The 24,470-nt window shown below is 42.4% G+C and overlaps 1 protein-coding gene and 1 non-coding gene across 2 annotated transcripts in view; both read right to left on the bottom strand.

Annotated features, from left to right (window-relative positions):
* The window catches only part of IL6ST (interleukin 6 cytokine family signal transducer), a 64,367-nt gene extending 40,258 nt beyond the window's left edge, over positions 1-24,109 (bottom strand). Inside the window, exons 1-5 of the mRNA XM_061618217.1 lie at positions 23,823-24,109; positions 13,822-13,902; positions 9,412-9,723; positions 976-1,108; positions 437-597 (exon numbers count right to left, since the gene is read on the bottom strand). Coding sequence (XP_061474201.1) covers positions 437-597; positions 976-1,108; positions 9,412-9,723; positions 13,822-13,888 — 673 coding nt within the window. The 5' untranslated portion in view covers positions 13,889-13,902; positions 23,823-24,109. The remainder of the gene's footprint in view (positions 1-436; positions 598-975; positions 1,109-9,411; positions 9,724-13,821; positions 13,903-23,822) is intronic.
* On the bottom strand, positions 17,763-17,881 carry LOC133375948 (5S ribosomal RNA). The gene has a single exon (XR_009760356.1). It is a non-coding gene; the product is annotated as a 5S ribosomal RNA (ribosomal RNA).
* Positions 24,110-24,470: the final 361 nt, after the last annotated feature.

Raw genomic sequence — 24,470 nt, forward strand, 5'->3', positions numbered from 1 at the left:
GACAGACCTGGGCTCGCTTTGCTGTTAAACTTTCTTCATACTGAATAAACATCTTTAGCTATTACATTTCCATTTATTATTGAAAGATCTTCTTTATCACAGTACCAGATTTTTTTATTAATCATTTTTATATCTTTCTGCAGCATGTACCACCACTTAGCTTAAGTTACTGGTGACAAGGTTCTAGGGGTTGGTAGATATTTATACAACCAACCTGAAGTGGTTCCATTCATTCTGAATAGAGAGAAACAACTACTCATTTTCTTCTTAGGACCAACCGTGTTTAATTCTACAGGGTTCTACCCTGTTCCTTCCTCCAACATCTAAAGAACCAATGGCTTTCTAAAAAGAGCTTGCACATACTAATTCAAAAGCATTCACAGAAGTACATCTATTGAATTCTTCAAGGATTGCTTAACTGAAAGAATATACTTACCATATGCTGCAGGATCAAACACAATGTGGTCAGATTCGGCTACCCCAAGGTCATTCTTGGCTTCCACCCACACTTCCAGGCTGACAAAAAAGATAGGTTCCAAAGTGGTACAAGAATTATTAGTGTCCTTGGGTATGCAGTCAGGGAACACAGTTTGTGGCCTACAAATTGAAGAAATGACACAGGATTTAATATAGCAAAATATATCTTCATCCTACTATTTCTTAAACAAATTACATGTGCAAAGCTTGACTATGGTGGATAATGTGGAACACTTAGTAAGGCTGTATAGCTGCAAACAGAAAAGAAACTCCTGGTATTTGAGAGTCGTGTTCAGCAACTGGTTAGCTTACAGTAAATTAAAGCCACAGTTAAATGAGGGAAAGTAATGTTAGCATGCATTGTAATTTACAGACATCAAGCACATGTGCACGCATACACAGAGGCAAATATAGTGCATATTAACATGTTCTACAAGGATGTTCAATAAATTATTAAGTAATTAATTTCAGACCATTAAAATAGAAAAATGTATTTACCATCGAGATTTTAAAGAATAATTGGTGTTCAGAAATGAATCCCTTCCAGGTTCCCACGTACATGTTTGAATAAAATGTTTCTTTTGTGTTTGAATCACAATGCAACTCAAATTCTCAGGCTTCTCTGGAGGAACTGGATTAAAACACACAAACAATATATCAAAAGTTAATCCCGGAGTTCCCCTACACTTGAGCAAAGAACAAGAAGAATTCACTCTGATCCCAGTTACTTGACCCCAATGATTCCTGTTCCTTCATCTTAATAGGTTGGATCCAAAGACTGTGCAGAAGGCTATTCACACAAGGATTTCTCTGACCCTCCACAAAAGCATATCTGCAAGGTCAGATCTGAACAGCGTGGGCTGTGCAAAGTAAGGTGAACTTGTGATCTACTATTTGAAGAACAGTCTGGTTTAAATGTAAACAACCGCGAGGGATAACAGGAGCCATGAAATTGTCAATCAGTAGTTAAGCAACTGGAAAGCAGACTAAGTAGGCACATAGGTCACGTAGTCATAGTCTGCCCCACGATTTTGAGACAAGATACGGTGGAGGGGACAACCTTTGGATAGTTAAAAACTAAACAGCACAGCCCAACTAAGAATTAATTACTGAGGCTATCCCTAGATTAAATCATTCTTATTTACTTCATAGAATCATAGAGTTGGAAGGGGCCTGTAAGGCCATCAAGTCCAACCCCCTGATCAATGCAGGAATCCAAATTAAAGCATACCCGACAGGTGGCTGTCCAGCTGCCTCTTGAATGCCTCCAGTGTTGGAGAGCCCACCACCTCCCTAGTTGTCATACCGCTCTAACAGTTAGTAAGTTTTTCCTGATGTTCAGTTGAAATCTGACTTTCTGTAACTTGAGGCATTCAAGAGACAGCTGGACAGCCGTCTGTCGGGAATGCTTTGATTTGGATTCCTGCACTGCGCAGGGGGTTGGACTTGATGGCCTTATAGGCCCCTTCCAACTCTACCATTCTATGATTCTATGAACTGATTATTCCGTGTCCTGAACTCTGGGATGATTGAGATCCTGGCCCTCCTCTGCGTGATAACATTTCAAGTACTTGAAGAGTGCTATCATATCTCCTCTCAGTCTTCTCTTCTCAAGGATAAACATGCCCAGTTCTTTCAGTGTCTCCTCATAGGGCTTTGTTTCTGGTCCCCTGATCATCCTCACTGATCTCCTCTGAACCCGCTCCAGTTTGTCTGCATCCTTCGTAAAGTGTGGTGTCCAGAACTGGATGCTGTACTCAAGATGAGGCCTACCCAGTGCCGAATAGAGGGAAACTAGTACTTTACACCATTTGGAAACTACACTTCTGTTAATGCAGTGTAAAATAGCATTTGCCTTTTTTGCAGCCACATCACACTGTTGGTTCATATTCAGCTTGTGTTCAACAACAATCCCAAGATCCTTTTCACATGTAGTATTGCTGAGCCAAGTAACCCATCTTATAACTGTGCATTTGGTTTCTTTTTCTTAGGTGTAGAAGTTTGCACTTATCTGTTAAATTTCATTTTGTTGTTTTCAGCCCAATGCTCCAGCCTATTAAGATCCCTTTGAATTTTTGTTTCTATCTTCCAAGGTATTAGTTATCATTTTATATCATTTGCACATTTGATAAGCATTCCCTATACTTTCTCATCCAAGCCGTTAATAAAAATGTTGAAGAGCACTAGGCCTAGGACCAAGCCCTGCAGTATTCCACTCATTACCTCCCCCAGTTTGAGAAGGAACCATTGATAAGCACTCTTTCGAGTACAATTCTGTAGCCAACTATGGATCCACCTGATAGTTGTTCCATCCAGCTCACATTTAGCTAGCTTGCTAATCAGAGTATCATGGGGCACTTAGTCAAAAGCTTTGCTGAAGTCGAGATATATTATGTCCACAGCATTCCCACAGTCTACCGGGGAGGTTACCCAATCAAAAAGTGAGATAAGATTAGCCTTGCAGGATTTGTTCTTGATAAATCCATGTTAGCTTCTAGTATTCACTGCATTGTTTTCAAGGTGCTTACAGACTGACTGCTTTATAATTTGCTCCAGAATTTTCCCAGGGATCAATGTCAGGCTGACTGGTCTATAGTTAATTGAATGAATTTTAGTCAATAAACTCAAACAAGTGCTACCACCACCACCACCCTCCCCGTTGGACTTCTGCTTGGCGGGTGTCATGCCTTGCAGGACCAGGCCCCAGGTGCTGTCAGCTGTTGCTGATTTCTTCCACCTGTCCCTTCTCTGGAGCGGATACATAAGCTGGCTGGCTGAGGTGGCTTGGGAGACCCAGTGCCTGCAGGAGGAAGGGGACCACCACTATCCAGGAAAGGAGAGACATTTGCTGCTGCTGCTCGGCTACCACCACCACCCTCTCCCTCTCGGACTTCTGTTTGGCCTGTGTCACACCTTGCAGGACCAGGCCCCAGGTATTCAGCCAGCTGTTGCTGATTTCTTCCACCTGTCCCTTCTCTGGAGGGAATATATAAGCTGTCTGGCTGAGGCAGCTCCTGCTTCGCCTGCCTTTTTGTGGGTCGAGTCATGCGCCTAGGAGAGAGGACTCAGAGCCAAGTGGGGAGACTTGAGGGGGCCGCAATTAGTGTAGTGATGGATAGAGAGATATGGCATTGTAAGGAGGACTTGCCAGGTAAGGGGAACGCGGCCCAGGCAGTTAACGGCTGTGCCATGTTCCGGTCCTCCCCACACCCACAGGTTTGTTGGCTGCCCTATCAGCCAGCTCTCAGACTTCTGGATGCTGCTCCTAAACATCAGATCGGTACATAATAAGATCTCCCTCATTCATGATTTAATTGTGGATGAGGCAGCCGATCTGGCATGTATAACCAAGACCTGTGTGGGTGAGCAGGAAGGAGTCTCTCCCAGGTATACCCACCAGGTTCAGCATCAGGGTAGACCTGATGGTCAGGGAGGGGGGTTGCTGTGGTTTATAGGAGCTCCATCTCCCTCTGCAAGCACCGTCCCTGTGACTACTGGTCTGGAGTGTTTGCACCTTATGCTGGGTCAGCGGGACAGACTGGGGATTCTGTTGGTGTACCGCCCACCCCGCTGCCCAACAGACTCCCTAGCTGAGCTGATGGAGGTGGCTCAGGATTTCATGGTCTCCATGACAACCATGGGACTGTCCCAATATGCCATTGGCCCAAAACATGCAGCAGGGCATACTCTAGATTTGGTTTTTGCAACTGGACATGGAGTTGGTGATCTGAACGTGGGGGGCCTTACATCAGTCCCTCTGTCATGGACAGATCACTGCCTGCTGAAGTTTAGACTTGCAGTGGCTTTTCCCCTCTGCAAGGGTGGGTGACCTATTAACTTGGTCCACCCCCAGAGACTAATGGATCTGGATGGTTTCCAAAGGGCTCTGGGGAGTTTTCCGGCTGATAGGGCTGGCGCTCCTGTCGAAACCCTGGTTGAACTGTGGAATACAGAAATGACCCGGGTGGTTGACGTGATTGCTCCTGAGCGCCTCTCCTGTGTAGAGCTCGTACGACTCCATGGTATACCTCAGAGCTGAGAGCGATGAAAAAATATAGGCGACGGCTTGAGTGCAGATGGGGACCAACTCCTAGTGGATGCAATTATACACTGGTAAATGCCTATGGTAAGCTGTATTTAGAGGCAGTGAGGGCAGCAAAAAAACAATATTTTGCTGCCCCTATCAAATCATCAATCTGCCACCCAGCAGAGCTCTTCAGAATTGTCTGGGGGCTATTACATGCTGGCCCCAGGGACATGATCGAACCATCTGAGGCCCACTGTACAACAACAATGGTTTATTGCAGTCAGTGACCAGAAGAGAGAAACATAAAAATAACATGTATATTACATATCTAAAATATATAATTGGCTATACAGACAATATTTAAAAGGGGCAAATATAAAATGATTTAACAAATAACATAAAATGTAACCATCCCTAGTTTACAAATATTTTACGGAGATCCATAGCAGCAGCAAAAATTGTGCAACTGTGTATGTGATAGAAGGATCCAAGTCTGCAAATAAAAAACGCATATAGGAGGTTACATCCCTACCTGGCAATTTCTGAAGTAGAGGGGAAATAAAGCGACTGCAGAGCTCATTGTAAAATATGCAGTCTAACAATACATGAGTTGCCGTCTCAATGGCACCCGAGTCACAAGGGCAATAACGATCAGATCGTGGAATTTTATAATATCTACCCTCCAAAAGGGAAGATGGAAGAACATTGTATTTAGCCAGTGTAAATGCCTTTCTCAATCTTGGGTAATGGAGAGAGATTAAATACTGTACTAAGGAGGCCCACTGTAATGAATTTGCTAGGCACTTCTAGGATAAAATCTCTAGCATCCACCAGGACTTAGACTCTAGTGTTATAGCAGGTGAATCAAGCGACGTATCCACAGCACAGCCTTGTCCTGATTTCTTGGATGAGTTTCAGTTGGTGCAGCTTGAGGACGTTGACAAGGTGCTTGGATGGGTTCGTGCAACCACTTCTGTGCTGGAACCTTGCCCTTCCTGGCTAATAAAAGCTAGCAGGGATGGAACAGCCAGCTGGGCCAGGGAAGTGATTAATGCCTCTCTGCAAGAGGGGGTGGTCCCTGGCTACCTGAAAGAGGCGGTAGTGAGACCACTCTGAAGAGACCTTCCCTGGACCCAGAAAATCTTAATAACTATAGGCCGGTGGCAAATGTTCCATTCCTGGGCAAGGCCCTTGAACGAGTGGTTGCGGGCCAGCTCCAGACACTCTTGGATTAGACCGATTATCTGGATCCATTTCAGTCGGGTTTCAGGTCTGGTTTTGGCACGCAAACAGCCTTGGTCACCCTGTATGATGACCTTTGTCGGGAGAGAGGCAGGAGGAGTGTGACTCTGTTGATTCTTCTTGATCTCGCAGCGGCTTTCGATACCATCGACCATGGTATCCTTCTAGGAAGACTGGCTGAGTTGGGAGTGGGAGGGACTGCATGGCGGTGCTGAACCGGTGCCTGGCTGCGACAATGGACTGGATGAGGGCTAATAAACTGAGGCTCAATCTAGACAAGACTGAGATGCTGCTAGTGCGTGGTTCTTCTGACTGGATGTCCAACCTGTCCTGGATGGGGTTGCACTCCCCCTGAAGAAGCAGGTTTGTAGCTTCGGGGTTCTCCTAGAACCATCTCTGTCACTTGAGGCTCAGGTAGCCTTGGTGGCACGGGGTGCTTTCTACCAACTTCGGTTGGTGGCCCTGCTAAGCTCCTATCTGGACAGGGATAACCTGGCTTCAGTTGTCATGCTCTGGTAACCTGCAAGCTAGATTACTGCAATGCACTCTACATGGGGCTGCCTTTGAAGAGGGTTCGGAAACTGCAGCTTGTGCAAAATGCAGTGGCCAGATTGATAACAGGGACCAGATGGTCTGAACATATACATCCGATTCTGGCCTGCTTGCATTGGCTGCCTGTATTTTCCAAGCTCGATTCAAGGTGCTGGTTTTGACCTATAAAGCTTTACACGGTTTGGGACCACAATACCTGATGGAACGCCTCTCGATACGAACCCACCCATACACTACGCTCAACATCAAAGGCCCTCCTCCGGGTGCCTACTTGGAGGGAAGCTGGGAGTCTGGCAACAAGGGAGAGGGCCTTCTCGGTGGTGGCCCCCAAATTATGGAATGATCTTTCTGACGAGGTGCACCTGGCGCCCATACTGTTCTCTTTTTGGTGCCAGGTCAAGACTTTCCTCTTCTCCCAGGCATTTTAGCATGTGTTTTAAATTGGTTTTAAAAGATGTGTTTTTAAATCTGTATATTTGTTTTTAATGTTTTTAGTTATTGTAAACCACCCAGAGAGCTTCGGCTATGGGGCGGTATATAAATACAATAAATAAATAAATAAATAAATATGGATAAAACAATCTAAAAGAAAAAAGGCATGTTCTTTGCATTTAGAAAATGCTTGCATCTGGCATAGCAGGCACCATTTTAAATGAGAATGTCAGAAGAATGATTCTAATGTGTCAGTTATATTCAAAAGATAAAACAGTCACATATGTAAAAGAATGACTTTTAAAAAAATAAGCTATCCAAATTATCAGGGCCATCTTCTTAAGAATTTTTTTAAAAAATTACTAACCTAATTATTTACATGCTGCAGCCACAAAAATATACTGTTAAAAAAATCCAGATTACTGCTAATAATAATTCCGATATAACCCCCTTTACTGTTCAAAGGTCTCGTGCTATCTCAAAAGTCTCTATCTTCCTTTCAGCCCTTGGAATGGCAAAAATACCTGGATGCCACCAGTTACTTCCCTAAAATCCATCCCTGAAGCCCACCTTTTCCACACAGCCTTGGGTTTCTGTTTCCACTTTGCCATTTTTAAATTTTATTTTAAGTTCCGCAGGCTTGAGATCTGCCCTCTTATACATATTAAGTGTAATTAAGAAATGTTTCCCAACAGTTTTTTTTTCTTTTTAAGTGCAAAGCAGCCACATGAAGAAGGTACTCAAAAGTACTGGCATGGGGAGGGGGACAGTTGATTTAGAGTAGATAAATAGTTGGCAAGGAAACCAGCCCCCCATTCATTTACTTGCTGAAATCGAAGCTAACCACTGCCTTCCACTGAAAAAGTTTAAAAATCCGTAATTACATGTAGTGTGTACCTTTCCATTGTTTCAATGTACTCTACAGGTCAAAGTAATTCAAGAGTTCTATACTGCCTTTCTTATGGAAAGCAAGATGCCTATCTTCATGAAACACAGTTAAACTTCATTTAGGATACTTATACCCATTTTATATCTTCAGGAGGCTCTCAAAGTGGCTTACCAAAAGATTCTCAAAATAAAATTACACTCAAAATCTAGTACAGCAACAGAAATTAAGTGATGTCCATATGCAAAAATCTTACTTCAGGCAGCAATTCCTGTCCACATCCTTGTTCCTGCCTGGTGACATACCAGGCAGCAGTGCCAATCAAGGTCATATTTGCCAAGCAAAGATGTAATCTCTCTCCTTTTACTTGGTTCCTTTGAACCATGAGAAATAACGTTTAGCATTCCTACTTCATGTTGTCAATACTGTGGGAATGCTGTGGACATAATATATCTCGACTTCAGCAAAGCTTTTGACAAAGTGCCCCATGATATTCTGATTAGCAAGCTAGCTCAATGTGGGCTGGATGGAACAACTATCAGTTGGATTCACAACTGCCCCCAGAATCGTACTCAAAGAGTGCTTATCAATGGTTCCTTCTCAAACTGGGCGGAAGTAACGAGTGGGGTACCACAGGGCTCGGTCCTTGGCCCAGTGCTCTTCAACATTTTTATTAACGACTTGGATGAGGAGGTACAAAGCATGCTTATCAAATTTGCAGATGATACAAATTTGGGGGGCATAGCTAATACCGTGGAAGACAGAAACCAAATTCAAAGGGACCTTGATAGGCTGGAGCATTGGGATGAAAATAACAGAATGAAATTCAACAGGGATAAATGCAAAGTTCTACACTTAGGAAAAAGAAACCAAATGCACAGTTATAAGATGGGGGATACTTAGCTCAGCAATACGACATGTGAGAAGGATCTTGGAATTGTCATTGCTCAAAAGCTAAATATGAGCCAACAGCGTGATGTGGCTGCAAAAAAGGCAAATGCTATATTAGGCTGCATTAACAGAAGTATAGTTCCAAATCGCGTTAAGTATTAGTTCCCCTCTATTCAACACTGGTTATGCTCATCTTGAATACTGCATCCAGTTCTGGTCTCCGCATTTCAAGAAGGATGCAGACAAACTGGAACAGGTTCAGAGGAGGGCAACAAGGATGATCAGGGGACTGGAAACCAAGTCCTATGAGGAGAGACTGAAAGAACTGGGCATGTTTAGCCTGGAGAAGAGAAGACTGAGGGGAGATATGATAGCACTCTTCAAGTACATGAAAGGTTGTCATACAGAGGAGGGCCAGGATCTCTTCTCAATCGTCCCAGAGTGCAGGACACAGAATAATGGGCTCAAGTTGCAGGAAGTCAGATTTCGACTGGACATCAGAAAAAACTTCCTAACTGTTAGAGCCATACGACAATGGAACCAATTACCTAGAGAGGTAGTCAGCTCTCCGACACTGGAAACATTCAAGAGGCAGCTGGACAGCCATCTGTCGGGAATGTTTTGATTTGGATTCCTGCATTGAGCAGGGGGTTGGACTTGATGGCCTTATAGGCCCCTTCCAACTCTACTATTCTATGATTCTACATTTGACAAAATAATTCTCTAATGCTTTTCTAAGGGCTTTTCCCTTTCAGAGGTTTCAGCTGAAGCAGAAAATGTAGCATCCAAAATCCTGAGGCAAACAAGAAATGGAATGTTATTACTACATAGCAAGAGACTGTACCTTTTATGTAGATTTAAAAAAAATATCACCACAAGGAAGAGTTTAAAGAGAACTACTTACGTCCCAACTGAATGTGAATTCCATAGATGTTCTGCTCAAAGTGTCCTTCTACTAAGATGTTACACGTCAGAGGAGAATCCAATGTAGAGGTATCGTTAAATGTTACACTTGAAACTGTTTGGTTTATTACACTACATTGTTCTTTAGGGACAAGCTCTGTTTGAATTTTCCAGATAACCTGATGAGCATTAATGTTGCCATAAGATGGACAATACTCATTGAGAATGCAGAATGCTGTAAAACTGGAGCCAATGGACACTACTGGTGACTCTGGAATTATATAGCCACACTGTGCTACAGTACCACCTGAAACTGAGAGAGACATCATTAGTTTTGTTATATCATTCACTAACAGGATACCTACTATTGCTATAAGTGGAATGCAACAATATAACAAATGAAGACAATAGCTACTTAGAAAACACATTAGGAAACTAAAGAGGAAAGTGTATTTGACAACATCTGCTTGGATCCTAAGAGAAATCAATGAATGAAAGTTCACAGATAGGAAATTTCTTGACCCCATCTCCGGCTGAAGCCTACTCTATACACTGAAAAGCTTCTCCAAATGGTTAGCGGCACCCTTCTGAACAATGTAGGATAGGATACTAGTTGCTAGGTTAGGGAGGAATTGCCCCAAGTTGGAAGAATTTCCTCTCAGTTTGGGACAATCCCCCCCCCACATACACACACACAGCAAATCCATCTCACATTGTTTAGGAGAAACCCCTCCGATCCTCCACAGGCTTTTCAGGGGGACTACAGTGGGGAGGAGGGGACAAGAAACTTTCCTCTGTTCATATACGTAAGGATCCAAGCCATTAGGAGTAACAACTGCAATTAATTTCCTAATGACTATTTGCATTTCCTGTTCATGCTAGTTAAATGAGCTGTCTACTTCATGATTTCCAAGATAATTTATTATCAGCAGCAGGATTGGAGTGAATCAAAAACTAGAAACTTTAAAAGGCAGCAGTAAATGTGTTACATTTCCTCAGATCGTTTAATATTATGTAAAGAGAAAAAATTGTATAGACAAAGGAAGTTAAGAGAAAGCACTTTAAAATGATTCATATTTTCATGAAGTAAAATGATCTACTTCATAAACAACTGAATTACCCCAGTTCAACTTATTCTAAAGAAATGGATCAGAAATTAATTTACCAAATAAGGTAAATTTGGATACATGGAAAATTGTTTGGCTTAATAATTGCTCAGTAGTGATATGCATAAAAAGTGATCAGCTGGAGCATGCTTGCCTGGCATTGCAGCATGACCAGCTAGGAAGAAAAACGTGATCTCTTCTGCCATAGAATTGCTTTCCAATTTAGAAATAATGCAATTAATTTTTTTATTACCCGCCCTTTACCAATAGATCCCAGGGAGGATTACAACAGTTTAAAAATGAATATTAAGAACAGGTAAAACAAATTGCAATCAAAGGCATAGGGTGGGCCCTGAAAAAACATCTCAGGTGTTAAAGGATAGGGTAAAGTGGTGCATTTTCAGAATTTGCCAAAAACTATACAGTGAAGGTCCCAGATGCATCTCTGTGGTGAGAGAATTCCACTACTTAGGGGCTGCCACAGACAATGTCCTCTCCCAAGCCACCACCCCCAACTTCTGAGGGTGGCAGAATTACCAAGAGAGGGCCCCCTAACGCTTAAGAGTCTAGGGTCTAGAGTCATCTTAACACCCAAGAGGGTCTGTAGGGAAGGAGGCAGTCTCTCACTTTGGATCCTAAGTCATTTAGGTTTTTAAACGCTAGCGTGAGCACCTTCAATTAGGACCAGAAATGAACTGGCAACCAATGCAACTGTTTTAGAACAGTGGTTATACAAGTTCTGAATGCAACCCCAGCCAATAATCTGAGTGCTGCATTTTGGACCGGTTGAACTTTCCGAGTCATTTTCAAGGGCAGCCCCACATACAGCTCATAGCAAAAATCAAATCTGGAAGTCACCAAAGATGGAACACAGAGATGGAGCTCTAAGTGTCATAAGTATGTTGGTTACACTTCACTCCAAAACTCCTGATGACAGCTCTCAGCGGCTTCACATGTTAAATAGCATGGGGGACAAGATGAAACCCTGTGGGACACCACATGAAAGCTCACATGGTGTTAAGCAGTAGCCTCCCATATCTATTTTCTGGAAATGACCCTGGATATAGGAGCAGAAGCACTGAAGTACAGTGCCCCCAACCCCCACCCCCCTGAGCCACTTGAGAAAGATACCACTGTCAATGGTTCAGATAAGGGAATTACTGAGCAAATCGCAAAATTCCTGAACTTGGCCATTTTGACCAGACCCCATATGATTGTTAATGGCAATTAAACTAATTGAGTTGTTTTTACAATCTAGTACGCTGTTGGTTGTAGTTTGTGTTATTATGTAGTTTTTTATTTCATAACATCTAATATTATGTTCTGTATTTGTGGTCAGTTGACTGTAAAATATTTGATTGACTGATTTTTAAATTTTTTTTTTACCACTGTCAATGGTATCAAAAGCTGCCTAGAGGACAAGAGGAATGAGCTTGGTCGCACTCCTCCCATTTCTCTTTCAACAAATGTCATCAAGGCAGTTTCAGTAACATGACCAGGCCTGAAGTCAGACTGCAATGGATCCAGATATTCCGTCTCCTCCAAACATGCCTGAAGCTGGACTGCCACTGGTTTCTCAAGCACCTTGCACAAAAAAGGAATGTTTGCCACTGGGTGATAGTTATTTAACACTTTAGGGTCTAGAGTGGCCTTCTTAAGGAGGGAACACACCATCACCTCCTTCACCTTCCTACAATCACTCTCTGAATCCACCCAGTCATCTCTCTACAGCTAGCTTTAAGTAGCCAATATAGGCAAGAGAGCCAATGGCGCAGATGGTTGGCTACAGTTCTTCAAGCAGCTTGTCTATGTCCTTGGGCTGCAATAATTGAAACTGATCTAATACAAATGGAACAGAGAATGCACTGGATACCTCCACTGTACTTGCTCTAACCACGGCATCCAATTCTGTCCAAATCTGAGTGATTTTATCCCTAAAGTGCCTCTCACAGTTGTTACAGCAGGCTGCCAAGGGTGTCAGGGTAATGTAAGGTCTCTCTCTCTCTCAAGGATGGTTGCCTGACCAAAGTCCTCATCTTGAAATTTCACCTTTAGTTCATGTTCAGAAGCATTTTTTCAGTAAAATTTAAGTATTAATGTTGCAGGATACATTTTGACCATCTTCTCACTTCCCACCCCAACATGCCCATTGTAGAAATCTAGCTGGTTTATGGCTAATATTTTTCCATGGTACAGGATTTCTTTTTAAAAAGAGGAACATGGCTAAATATAAAACCTGACACTACCCAAGACTGAATAGCACAGTTGATATAAAATCAGTTATATATCCTTCATTTCAGATTACCATATACAGCAGGGCCCCACTCATACGGCGGGTTATGTTCCAGACCCCCACCGAAAAGTGGAACTCCATAATATGGTGCCTGATGCCCAAAAAGCGCCGTAAAAGCAGAACAAGTGCCGTATGAGTGAGGCCTTACTCTAATTGAAAGCTGACGTACTAGCGGAATGCCAAAAAGTGGGGCCCTACTGTATTGTGCTATTGGCCTCTGTCATTACATATTTGGAGTTTACCAGTCAAGGACATCTAAGTAGAACAGCAAAACTTAATAAGCCCATCCCTGAGCATGATAGGATTCCTTATGTCAGAAACAGGCAGCAGGTAGATCAGGACCAACAAGTACATCTCTTCGGGATTTGCAGATTAGCAAGGATTTCTGATTCCAAATCCCCCCCCCCCCAATTAGGTTGCTGAAATGAAGAAGGCTTCAGTTAACCAGGAGTGGACTTTTGTGTGAGCTTGGTTCAGTTCTGGTACTAAAAACCAATAAAAAATTAGACAGCTGCTGCCTCTTGTTTTTCAGTGCCTGTTGAAGACCTTCCTCATTCAACAAACCCTTGAAGTAGAGATCTTTCCCAGTCTGTATCTAATTAGAATTGTTTTTAGACAGATGTTTTATCACTTGTGTATTCGCTGCCCTGGGCTCCTTTGGAAGGGGGGAATAGAAATGTAGTAAGTAAATAAATAAACAAATGCAAAGGCTTAGACTGTACTCAGAGGTACCCTGTTCTTCAATTCTAACTATATGCCTTTTGTACCTGGCTCAAAGATATTGTGGATTTAATAAGACACACTAGTAATCTTCCTTGCCATTGTTTTTTAATTATTTTATTATATTAATATCCCACCCTTCCTCCCCAAACGAGCTCCCACATTGCCTTACATACAACAGAGATTCAAACTAACACCAAGAATCATTTTATGTAATGCTCACACATTAACAAATTCACAGAGCTTAACAATACTGTGCAACAATTTATCATTGTTATTCCCACAGACTTACCTCTGAAGATGTAAATGTTCAAGAGAATACACACGGTTTGCAGTGACCAACTCCATTTTGAAAACATCTTGAACCAAGTTACTGTAAAAACAGATATTAGTTTCTTTACTGTGCTCATTCAGCCACTTCGTTTTACGAACACACCTCTCAGTAGGCAGGTTCTGACCATTCATTAAGTATGAACCAAAAGATTTTGTAGAGAGAGGGGTACCGAGATGTTACACAGAGAAATAACCATGGGCATCATATTACTATTAGACAAAACTGTGTAGCGAAATGTCTGTGACAAATTCATCATAAGCAGTGATTAATAAAAAAGCACCATAATGATACTGGTCTCAAGAGGCAGTGAGTGGATATGCAATTTGTAATGAGGACGGCTCAGAGCAACAGTGAAGGCTGCAAACAATGAACCACTAGGGGCTCTGCTCCACATTTCCAACAAATGCAGCCCTAGATACCTCTGGAACAAAGCTGTGCTAAACATTGATAAAACGGGGGGGGGGGAGAGAATCAAAAATAAAACAATCTCGTCTTCCACAAGAAAAAGTGACCTCCCAAAAACACAATAAAAATGGGCTTCATCATATGTTTGCCATGGTAAGTGTCTCACTGTTGTCTGGTGAGCATAATGAGCTCCAGCCCTAGAATTACAGAAGTGATGGGATTGTGATTCCCAGTGATTACATTTTCATCCCAGTCTACCCCCTGCAAGGTCACGAGGAAGGTATGTACAGTTTGGCTGCTGTGCTGCAGAGGCAACTGAAGAATCATTGCAGTGCAGGATCAAACCAGCAAAGCCTTCTGACATATTTCCCTGCTTCAGAGCAGGAAATGGTAGCTGGTTCCTTGGCTGAGTACCAGACAGGCAAATTCTGCACTTCCCTTTCCTGCAGGAGGCTCTCTTGGGGTTCACTCAGCAAGAAACCCAGAGAAACTCAGCTGCATGGTGGTCAAACCAGCAGAGGAAGGGCCAGCAGCCAAAATTTGTGATTTTGTTATTGAAGGCCAGCCAAAAATTGTATTGCTGAAGATCTGCATTAGATGTATATAAAACATGAACTGCACCCTTTGAAGTAAATAACTGACTTTTAATCATATCCTGCTCTATTTAAAAAGTTCACAAGTGCTTACAAAATTTTCATTTAAGAAAATTAGGGAAATGTCCCAAGTGTTCTCTTTTCTATTTGAACACTATCAAACAGAAAAAGAGTCTTTTACAGCAGCCAAGGAGACAGCTGTTTTTAAAACTATGTCAGGGGAATGAAAATGAAATGGACTGCTTTCAAATCGATCCCGACTTATGGCGACCCTATGAATAGGGTTTTCATGGTAAGCAGTATTTAGAGGTGGTTTACCATGGCCTTTCTCTGAGGCTGAGAGGCAGTGACTGGCACAAGGTCACCCAATGAGCTTCATGGCTGTGTGGGGATTCGAACCCTGGTCTCCCAGGTTGTAGTCCAACACTCTAACACCACACTGGCCCTTGCTGTTACTAAGTCTCTATATGCCATTTCCACCCCCCCTCTGCTTCCTCACTGCATTGTGTCCTTCGCTCATTCTGTTGCCTTGGCTCTTCTCACTCTAAGAGACTGCAAAAACACATACCTACGTAGCCAAAACACTGATCCATATTCTGGTGATCTCCCACTCTCAATTACTCATGAGAGGGCTCTCTCAGTGGCTGCTCCCCGGCTCTCAAATTCCTCTCCAAATGTGGCCTATTTATCCCCATCCAACCAGCAAGCAAAAACATTTTTATTTAGACAAGCTTTGGTCCATAAGCTGACATGTCAAAACTGGTTTTAATTTGTTGATCATGACTTTTTATCTGCTTTGTTCGAAATTGTTTTTTATTTATTGATGATTTATTGTATTCTATTGTTAGCTAACTTGAGCAGAATTTGGTGGAAAGGCAGGACACAAACAAATGTTCTCTGTCCTTCTGTTGCGCACCTCAGTCTTCTTAATTTCTACCAAAACTACACTGCCAAAATCACTAATTTCCCCATCACATAGACCATTAAATGCTCCTTCTCAAATTCTTTTCCTGCTTTCAATTCCCTTCAAAATGCAACACAAACCCCTTGGTCTAATATTTAACTTCTCAATGATCTTGGCCCATAATCCCTGACCATGACTTCTGTCTCCCTACTTCACCACCCTCAGGGCTCATGCTTCCTATCACAATTGTGCCCTTTTTTCTTGCTACTTCCAATTCTAATAATGCTCTTGCTGAACACAGTGCTATCCCTGTTTCCCTCCAAGTCTCCCCAAACCTACTTTTTCCACAAGAGGTTTGGCTTAATTCTTTAATCTTCATGCGTCTCTTCCTCTGCTCCCTTCCTCTTGACATTTCCCTATTGTCTCCATTATTGGCTTCTGGGAACAGGAGACTGTCTATTTTAAACACACCATATATATATATATATATATATATGGCTCTGTGTAAATGGTTATATTTTAAAACATATATTCAGTTTAGAAGAATGGTTTCCTTTGGTTTTCCATTCTGCCAGAATACTTACACAAATAATGCACAAGTTGCTATGTGCTTTTATTTCATGTGTAGAGATATGATGCACTTATCTGGATACTCAGACTGTTTCTTGCATTTATAATAAACTCTTTAATATGGTTGGCATATTTAAACACATGCAGGGAAAATTGAAGTCAAGGCTCATTTCCCATTATTTACATGTACCATGAAAGTGTCCTAAAGCTCATCATATCTATGCACACCCATATTTTATATAAATTGAATTTGATAACTCATTAAAGAATAGGGCTACAACCCTTTCAACTTTTGTAAGCACTGCCTTCATAGGGTTAACACATGGAAGTTTTCCAGCAGTTTCTCTTAGAAAGGGACTACCCTTTTGAATTTGACTTCTAAGCCCCAGGCAGATACTGTACAAACATGCAGGGAGTCACTCAATATCTCACAACGGCAGAACTCTTTCCAGGGGCAGCCTATGACCCTAGAGAACAGGAGGTTCTCAAAGCTCCAATTCTGTTCTAAGCGCCATCTATCTTTCTCTCTCAAGCATTCTAGACATTTTCCAAAATTGCTCAGGACTAATGATCTCAACCTTTATTGTATTTAAGCAATCTTAAAACCAGAGTAATTAAAAGGATGAAATCTAACCACTAAAGAGTAGATTTTTAAAAGATCAATACTTTCTGCCTTATTCTCATGACAAAAGATGAGATTCCTATCACCTTAAATATTTACAACTCTCCCCTACCTCCACCTTTTAACCCTTCCCAATAAGGGCAATTAAGGTCTAAGCTTTAGCTTCGGGGTGTCATGTTTCCCAGATACACTGCACTGAATTGTTGCTCCAAGGCCTCAATCATTTTCCTGAGCCATGCCCTGTAGCCTAACTCAGGACCTGCATAGTTAATTGCAGCCTTACAAAATCACCCTTTGTGGACTTTTGCACAGCTCTCTCTCAAGACTTGACAAAAAACCCAGAAAAACACTTTTGATATTCATGTTCTGTCATTTGCTCATGTTAGACAAAAAGTTCTCCTTCACTGAACATGTAAATTTCAATATGGGAATTGAAAAATTCACCTCAGCAATAGCATGTAACTTGTTTGCATCTGCAATGAAGGAGAAAGGGTGCACAATGGGAAATGATAACATTTATTCAGTGGAAAAAGTCCTGGGTAACCGGAATGATTAGAAGCAGAATGGAAGGGGAAAACTGTTTTGATAAGTGAGAAAATTTGAGAGTAAGTAGCAGAACATGGGAAGGGGAGTTTAAGATGTAGGGTGGGGGAAAGCTGGCAACTGAAAGCAACAGTGGTGTTTTGTTGTTATATGCCTTCACGTCGATTACGAATTATGGCAACCCCATGAATCCTTTTGGATGTATTCATAGCGTTTTCATGATAAGAGGTATTCAGAGGTGGTTTACCACTGCCTTCCTCTAAGCCTACAGCACCCAATATTCCCCGGTGGTCTCCCATCCGAGTACTAACCAGGCTTGACCCTGCTTAGCTTCCAAGATCAGACGGGATCGGGCGTGTTCAGGGTAGTATGGCCATAGGCACAGCGGTGGTAGTTAAACAATTTTGACAGACAAGATGTGGAAAAGTAGCACAATGGAGTCAGATAACTCAAGGTGGCGTACATGGTTGTCCCACTCCTCATTTAATCCCCACAACAATCCTGTGAGGTAGATCAGGTTGAGAAGCAGTGATTGGCCAAAAGTCATCTAGTGAGCTTCATGGCTGAGTTGGGATTCGAACCCTGGTCTCCCAGGCCCTAATCCAACACTCTAACCACTACATCACACTGGCTCTCAATTTAATGTGACAAACAATCCAGGTCTATCTTACAATTTGGAGGTTCTGGGTTCCCAGCCTTAGGTTGCTTTCACAGTGCACTTTATTCCATTGTTCTGTCTATCTCTTACCTGGTAATTTGTGCATTATATTTGATCTTTCACAGGATGTACAAGCTAGCTCCAGGACTCTAGTGGAATGTTGTGCAAGTTTAGTGCAAATTTCCATGATAAACAATACCAGAAATAATCTTTTAGCAAGGCTGGTAACCCAGAAGATCGCAGGAGTTTTTCACTAGCTGCAGCCACTCATGTGACAGGCATCCCAGCATGCAGTGCTTCCTCTCCCTGTAGTAGCGCAGGGTTTTTTTTGCCTGACGAAAATTGTACTGGTATTCTGGCATTGGTGCAGATAGCAGCAGCATTTCCTACACACACCCATGCCAGTACAACTAAAATAATTTTAAAAGTCAGATCCTAAAGGGAGAGGGCTGGCATGGCGATGGGACAAGATATTAGACCTCCTACACAGTGGGGAACAGTGTGCATGTGTATAATGGGTGAGTAACAAAAACAAGCCATGTGACAGTTGAGCGAAATGCTAGTATATCGGCTGAAAAAACTGCTGTTCCTTAATGCAACAGGTATTGCAGTGTGAAAGGGATTTTAGAAATCGAGACAGAAGTGCTACCATTTAAATCTGTTAAACTAATGCAATAAGCCCCACATGTGAAAGCAGCCTTGCTAACGGATTATTTCTGGTATCATTTATCATGGAAATTTGCATTAAACTTGCACTACATTCCACTAGAATTCTGGAGCCAGCTTGTACGTCGTATGAAACATCAAATATAATGTGCAAATTACCAGGTAATAAATCAACAGAATAAAATGCAGTGTGAAAGCAGCCTAAAGGAGACACATACCAGAAAACTCTCACCACTCTCCTGTACGACAAGATGTTATCAGCATGCTACTCAAATTTGGCAAAAGAACAAAAATGGCACATAAAGGGAAACGATGTTAACGCACTACTGTAGACAAGTAGCACATAGCCAACTCTGTGGAAAACCCCCTATCAGGCACACTGATGACCCTACCTTCCTTGGGAACGTACACATATGCCAAGCTCAGAAACGTACAGTGGAGACAATATTGAGAGACATCATGGTCTGCCTTTCAACAGAGGTATCAACTTGGATGAATTAGAGCCAAATGAACTGGTCATATCGAAAATCAGAGTAAAGCTAAAGAAGACCAACAAAACAATCATAATGCCAAAACACAATTTAAATAACATCCCAGAAGCATATAAAAATCAAATAAGGAACAGGTTTGAGGCTTTAAACTTAGTTGACAGAGAACCAGAAGAACTTTGGAATGAAGTCAGAGACGTTATCAGGGTGGAATGCAAAAAGACAATACCTCTAGTTAAAAAGAGAGAAAAACCTGAATGGATGACTGAAGAAACTCTTAAAATGGTTAAAGAGAGAAGGAAAGCAAAAGCAAAACAAGACAGAAACACAGTCAGAACCCTAAATGCAACAATACAGTGACTAGTATGTAGGGACAAAGAGAACTATTACAATAATATGAAATGTGTTTCATTTAATTTTTTTTTCGTTTAACTTGTTGCTGATTTTATTGTAATTTTATTGTAATATTGTATTTTAATCTTGTTTTGTTCACCGCCCAGAGAGCTATTCGCTATGGGCGGTTTAAAAATGAAATGAAATGAAATAAATAAATAAATAAATAAATAAAATAGTTACTGTATAGAAATAAAAGAGGACAACAAAAAGGGTAGAACAAAAGCCCTCTTCCAAAAGATTAGAGAAATGAAAGGGACATTTAAACCACGAGTAGGGATGTTGAATAATCAACAGGGGAACACATTGACTGACCGAGATGAAATAAAAGGAAGATGGAAGCAATACACTGAAGAACTGTATAAAAGAGATGCCAGGATGACAGATTCATTCACGGAGGAACCGTATGATAAAGAACCAGAAATTTTAGAATGTGAGGTGAAAGCTGCTCTTAAAATACTTGGAAGAAACAAATCACCAGGAATAGATGGCATACCAATAGAGTTGCTATAAGTTACTGAGACTGAATCTGTCCAAATTTTGACAAAAATCTGTCAAGAAACAGGGCTGTGGATTCGAAGCTGGAGTCGTGGAGTCGGAAGCAATTTTGGGTGGAGTCGGAAGCAATTTTGGGAGGAGTCGGTAGAAATGTACCGACTCCGACTTCCAAATAAATTTTGATTGACAAGAAGCAATTTTGGGTGGAGTTGGAGTCGGACAGTAGAAAAATAGAGGAGTTGGAGTTGAAGGTTTGGTGTACCGACTCCACAGCCCTGTCAAGAAATATGGAAAACTAAACAATGGCCGACAGACTGGAAGCGTTCCATATTCATCCCAATTCCAAAGAAAGGGGATCCCAGGGAATGCAGTAATTATCAAATTATTGCCTTAATATCCCATGCAAGCAAAGTAATGCTCAAGATTCTACAACAAAGGCTCTTACCATACATGGAGCAAGAAATGTCAAGACGTCCAAGCTGGATTTAGAAAGGGAAGAGACACCAGAGATCATATCGCAAACATACATTGGAGAATGGAACGGAGCGAGGAATTTAAGAAAATCACCCTGTGCTTTATAGATTACAGCAAAGCCTTTGACTGTGTAGATCATGAAAAACTATGGAATGCTTTAAAAGAAATGGGGGTGCCACAGCATCTGATTGTCTTGATGTGCAACCTATACTCTGGACAAGAGGCTACTATAAGGACGGAATATGGAGAAACCCATTGGTTTCCCATCGGAAAGGGTGTGAGACAGGGGTGTATTTTTATCACCCTATTTATTTAATCTATACGCAGAACATATCATGCGGAAAGCAGGATTGGACCAAGATGAAGGAGGTGTGAAAAATGGAGGGAGAAATATCAATAATTTAAGATATGTAGACGATACCATACTACCAGCAGAAACCAGTAATGATTTGAAATGGATGCTGATGAAAGTTAAAGAGGAAAGCACAAAAGCAGGACTACAGCTGAACGTCAAAAAGACTAAAGTAATGACAACAGATTTATGTAACTTTACAGTTGACAATGAGGACATTGAACTTGCCAAGGATTATCAATACCTTGGCACAGTCATTAACCTAAATGGAGACCATAGTCAAGAAATCAGAAGAAGGCTAGGACTGGGGAGGGCAGCTGTGAGAGAACTAGAAAAGGTCCTCAAATGCAAAGATGTATCACTGAACACTAAAGTCAGGATCATTCAGACCATGGTATTTCCGATCTCTATGTAGGGATGGGAAAGTTGGGACAGTGAAAAAAGCGGATAAGAGCAAAATAATTGGGTGTTAGAACAAATTAAACCAGAACTATCACTAGAAGCTAAAATGATGAAACTGAGGTTACCATACTTTGGACACATCATGAGAAGACGTGATTCACTAGAAAAGATAATAATGCTGGGAAAAACAGAAGGGAGTAGAAAAAGAGGAAGGCCAAACAAGAGATGGACTGATTCCATCAAGGAAGCCACAGACCTGAACTTACAAGATCTGATCAGGGTGGTTCATGACAGATGCTCTTGGAGGTCGCCGATTCATAGGATCGCCATAAGTCGTGGTCTACTTGGAGCACATAACAACAAAACCTACCCCACTATGTATTTTAGCTTGACCCCCAAATATTACTATTTAATATAAACGATGTGTTATTACAGTGCATATTATTACTACTGTTTATAGTGTGCCATCAACTGCACTTTACACAGCAGCATAACCAAAACTAGACTGCTCCCTGCTCCAAGATGCTTACAGTCTAAATCTGTACAAAGTAAGAGAGCAAAGAAAGAGAGCAATGGTAGGAAAGGAAGAAAAAAAAGGGATGAATCTAAACAAGTGCAGCTATAAGATACAGACATGAGTACAAAGATGATTTAGATCAGCGGCTCCCAAACGTTTCCCCCCATGGACTACTTGAAAATTGCTGATGTTCTTGGCAGACAATGATTTTTCTGCCTGTTGTAGCAATTGTAATACAGCTAGATGCTGTATGGTTTTTAATTGTATTTTTATTGGTTCTTCTATTTCTTTATTATTATTATTAATTTATTATTATTATTAATTCATTATTATTATTATTATTAATTTATTATTATTATTATTATTAATTTATTATTATTATTATTATTACCACCACCACCACCCTGCCTTTCGGCCAAAGGCCCTCAAGGTGACTTACAAAGAAATATAAACACAGGTATAAAAATACAATAAAAGCAATACATTTTACAAAAATTAAATAACAAATAACATAATAAATAAAATTAAATAACAAATAACATTATCATTTCTTATATTGTATTTTACTGTATCACAATTTGCATTCTGTAGAATTCAGATTGTAATATGATAAAAAATGATAAAAGAACCAACAAAAATACAATTAAAATCAAAACGAGTATTTAATGTGAACAAGATGCAGACTACCTGAAGAAAGCTCATGGGCCACTGGTGATCCACAGACCATAGTTTTGGAACCCCTGATTTAGAGATGATACAGGCGTGGTACAAAGCTAAAGCTCTGCCACTCTCGACTGTTGGTAAAGGTTCCCAGAGCTGAATGGATATTCCATATGGAAAAAAAAATAAAATCCCTCAACATAGATGGGTGGGAGGGCACCATGTTGGCTGCCCCGTCTTAAACACAAGTTTACCATCAACACCATGAGACCTAGAACACAGGGATGTGGTTCAGCTTCTGCCAGGACAATACAGGATCCTCAGTAAGCTAATCAGCATTCGAGAGAGGATTAGTAGGAGAGGGATCAGGGTCAGTCAGGCAGCACAGTGGAGGCAGGAAGAGATCCAGAAAAGAACCTATGCCCGTTTCTGACGTGACCATGAGCAAGTGGCTTATCTTGCTCACACAGCATCACGGAGGTTGAAACGGGGGACGAAAATGGGCACGAGAAACAGCTCAGGTCCTCCACACCAAATGCAACAGAGCATTCCTTCACGCCAATTGACCTTCATATCCCATATATATGTATCATTTGGTCCAGAAAGAACTACCACTCCCTGACTCGGTTGACTACAAGGCAGACTGGAGTGCCGATCAGAACTCCCCTCTTCACACACGCAGTAAAGAGCGCGCGGCCATCTCACCCTTTTGCCACCCTGGCTGCACCTAGAAGACACAGACAGCATATGGGGGGTTATGCTATAAGGGGTAACGCCAAGTAGCGGGGACGGCTGAGGCACGGGTGGGCGCGCGCGCGCTAAGTAGGACTTTAAAAGGGTTTAAAAAAAAACGGCGAGGAGCTTTCGCAGGGAGACGGTCGAAAAGCGGTCTAATACCTAAATCAAAAGGACGGCTGGAAGCGAGTCGGTTCAGAGGCGCCGCCCGAGACCCCGAGTCGGAGGGAGGCGGGCTTACAGAGCCGCCTTCGTTCCCCACAGCCTACCAAGGACAAGAACTGACCGCGGAGGAGGAGGAAGAGTGGGAAAAGGGTTGTTTTCTTTTTTCCCTGTTCGAGGGCAGCTGCCAAGTTTCCCTTTCGGCCTGGCCCGGCTGCTGCCACAGGCGGCTTCCCCTCGAAGAGGGCAAAAGGCTCACGCGAAGGACCGGTAAGAGGGGCAACGCCGCGACCGGTGTCCCTCCCTCAGCCACTCACCTCCTCACGCGCTACTTCCACAATGCTCGCAGGCAGGCCTCAGACCATCGTCCTCCCTGCCAGTCCCTCAGAACCACGGTTGCAGCAGCGATCTCCCCTCCCCCGCACCCCGTAAGCTCTGGTACGCTTGGCCGACGCATTCATCTCCTTGACTAATGGCTCACTCCGCTTGCTCGAGCGCCTCACTCGCGCCGCCATTGGTAGGCAGGGCGGTGACGTCAACGGCAGCGGGCGGGCCAGACGGAAAAGGAGGGGCTTCCCGTAACGAGCCTCTTGCTGCCAGGATTCCGGGCTCCTGGTCCCAACAGGGGAGCGACGGGAAAGTCGGCAGAGAAAGAGGGGCCGGAAAAAAGCAGGAGAGGACCGCGAAGGAGGGAGTGTGGCGAGCCTTATTACAACCACAGCGCCTGCGCGCAGGACGCGGAATGTTCGCCTAAAAGGACGGGGGGGGGAGATGAATTGAATTCGGGTAATATGCGCCTTCCACACGCCCTGTCTGTCACACATAACCCATTAACCTGCAAACCCAGTTTTGCAGTCCCAAGTCTGTGCTGTGCTGAGGTCGAATACGCACTTTGCAAGCTGAGAGTGCAGTCTTTCTTGGAAGGAAGCCCTGTTGAGCTCGGTTGCTTGTCACCACGTAAACAA

Source organism: Rhineura floridana, chromosome 1 (genome assembly GCF_030035675.1).
Source record: "Rhineura floridana isolate rRhiFlo1 chromosome 1, rRhiFlo1.hap2, whole genome shotgun sequence".
In the NCBI taxonomy this organism is placed as follows: domain Eukaryota; kingdom Metazoa; phylum Chordata; class Lepidosauria; order Squamata; family Rhineuridae; genus Rhineura; species Rhineura floridana.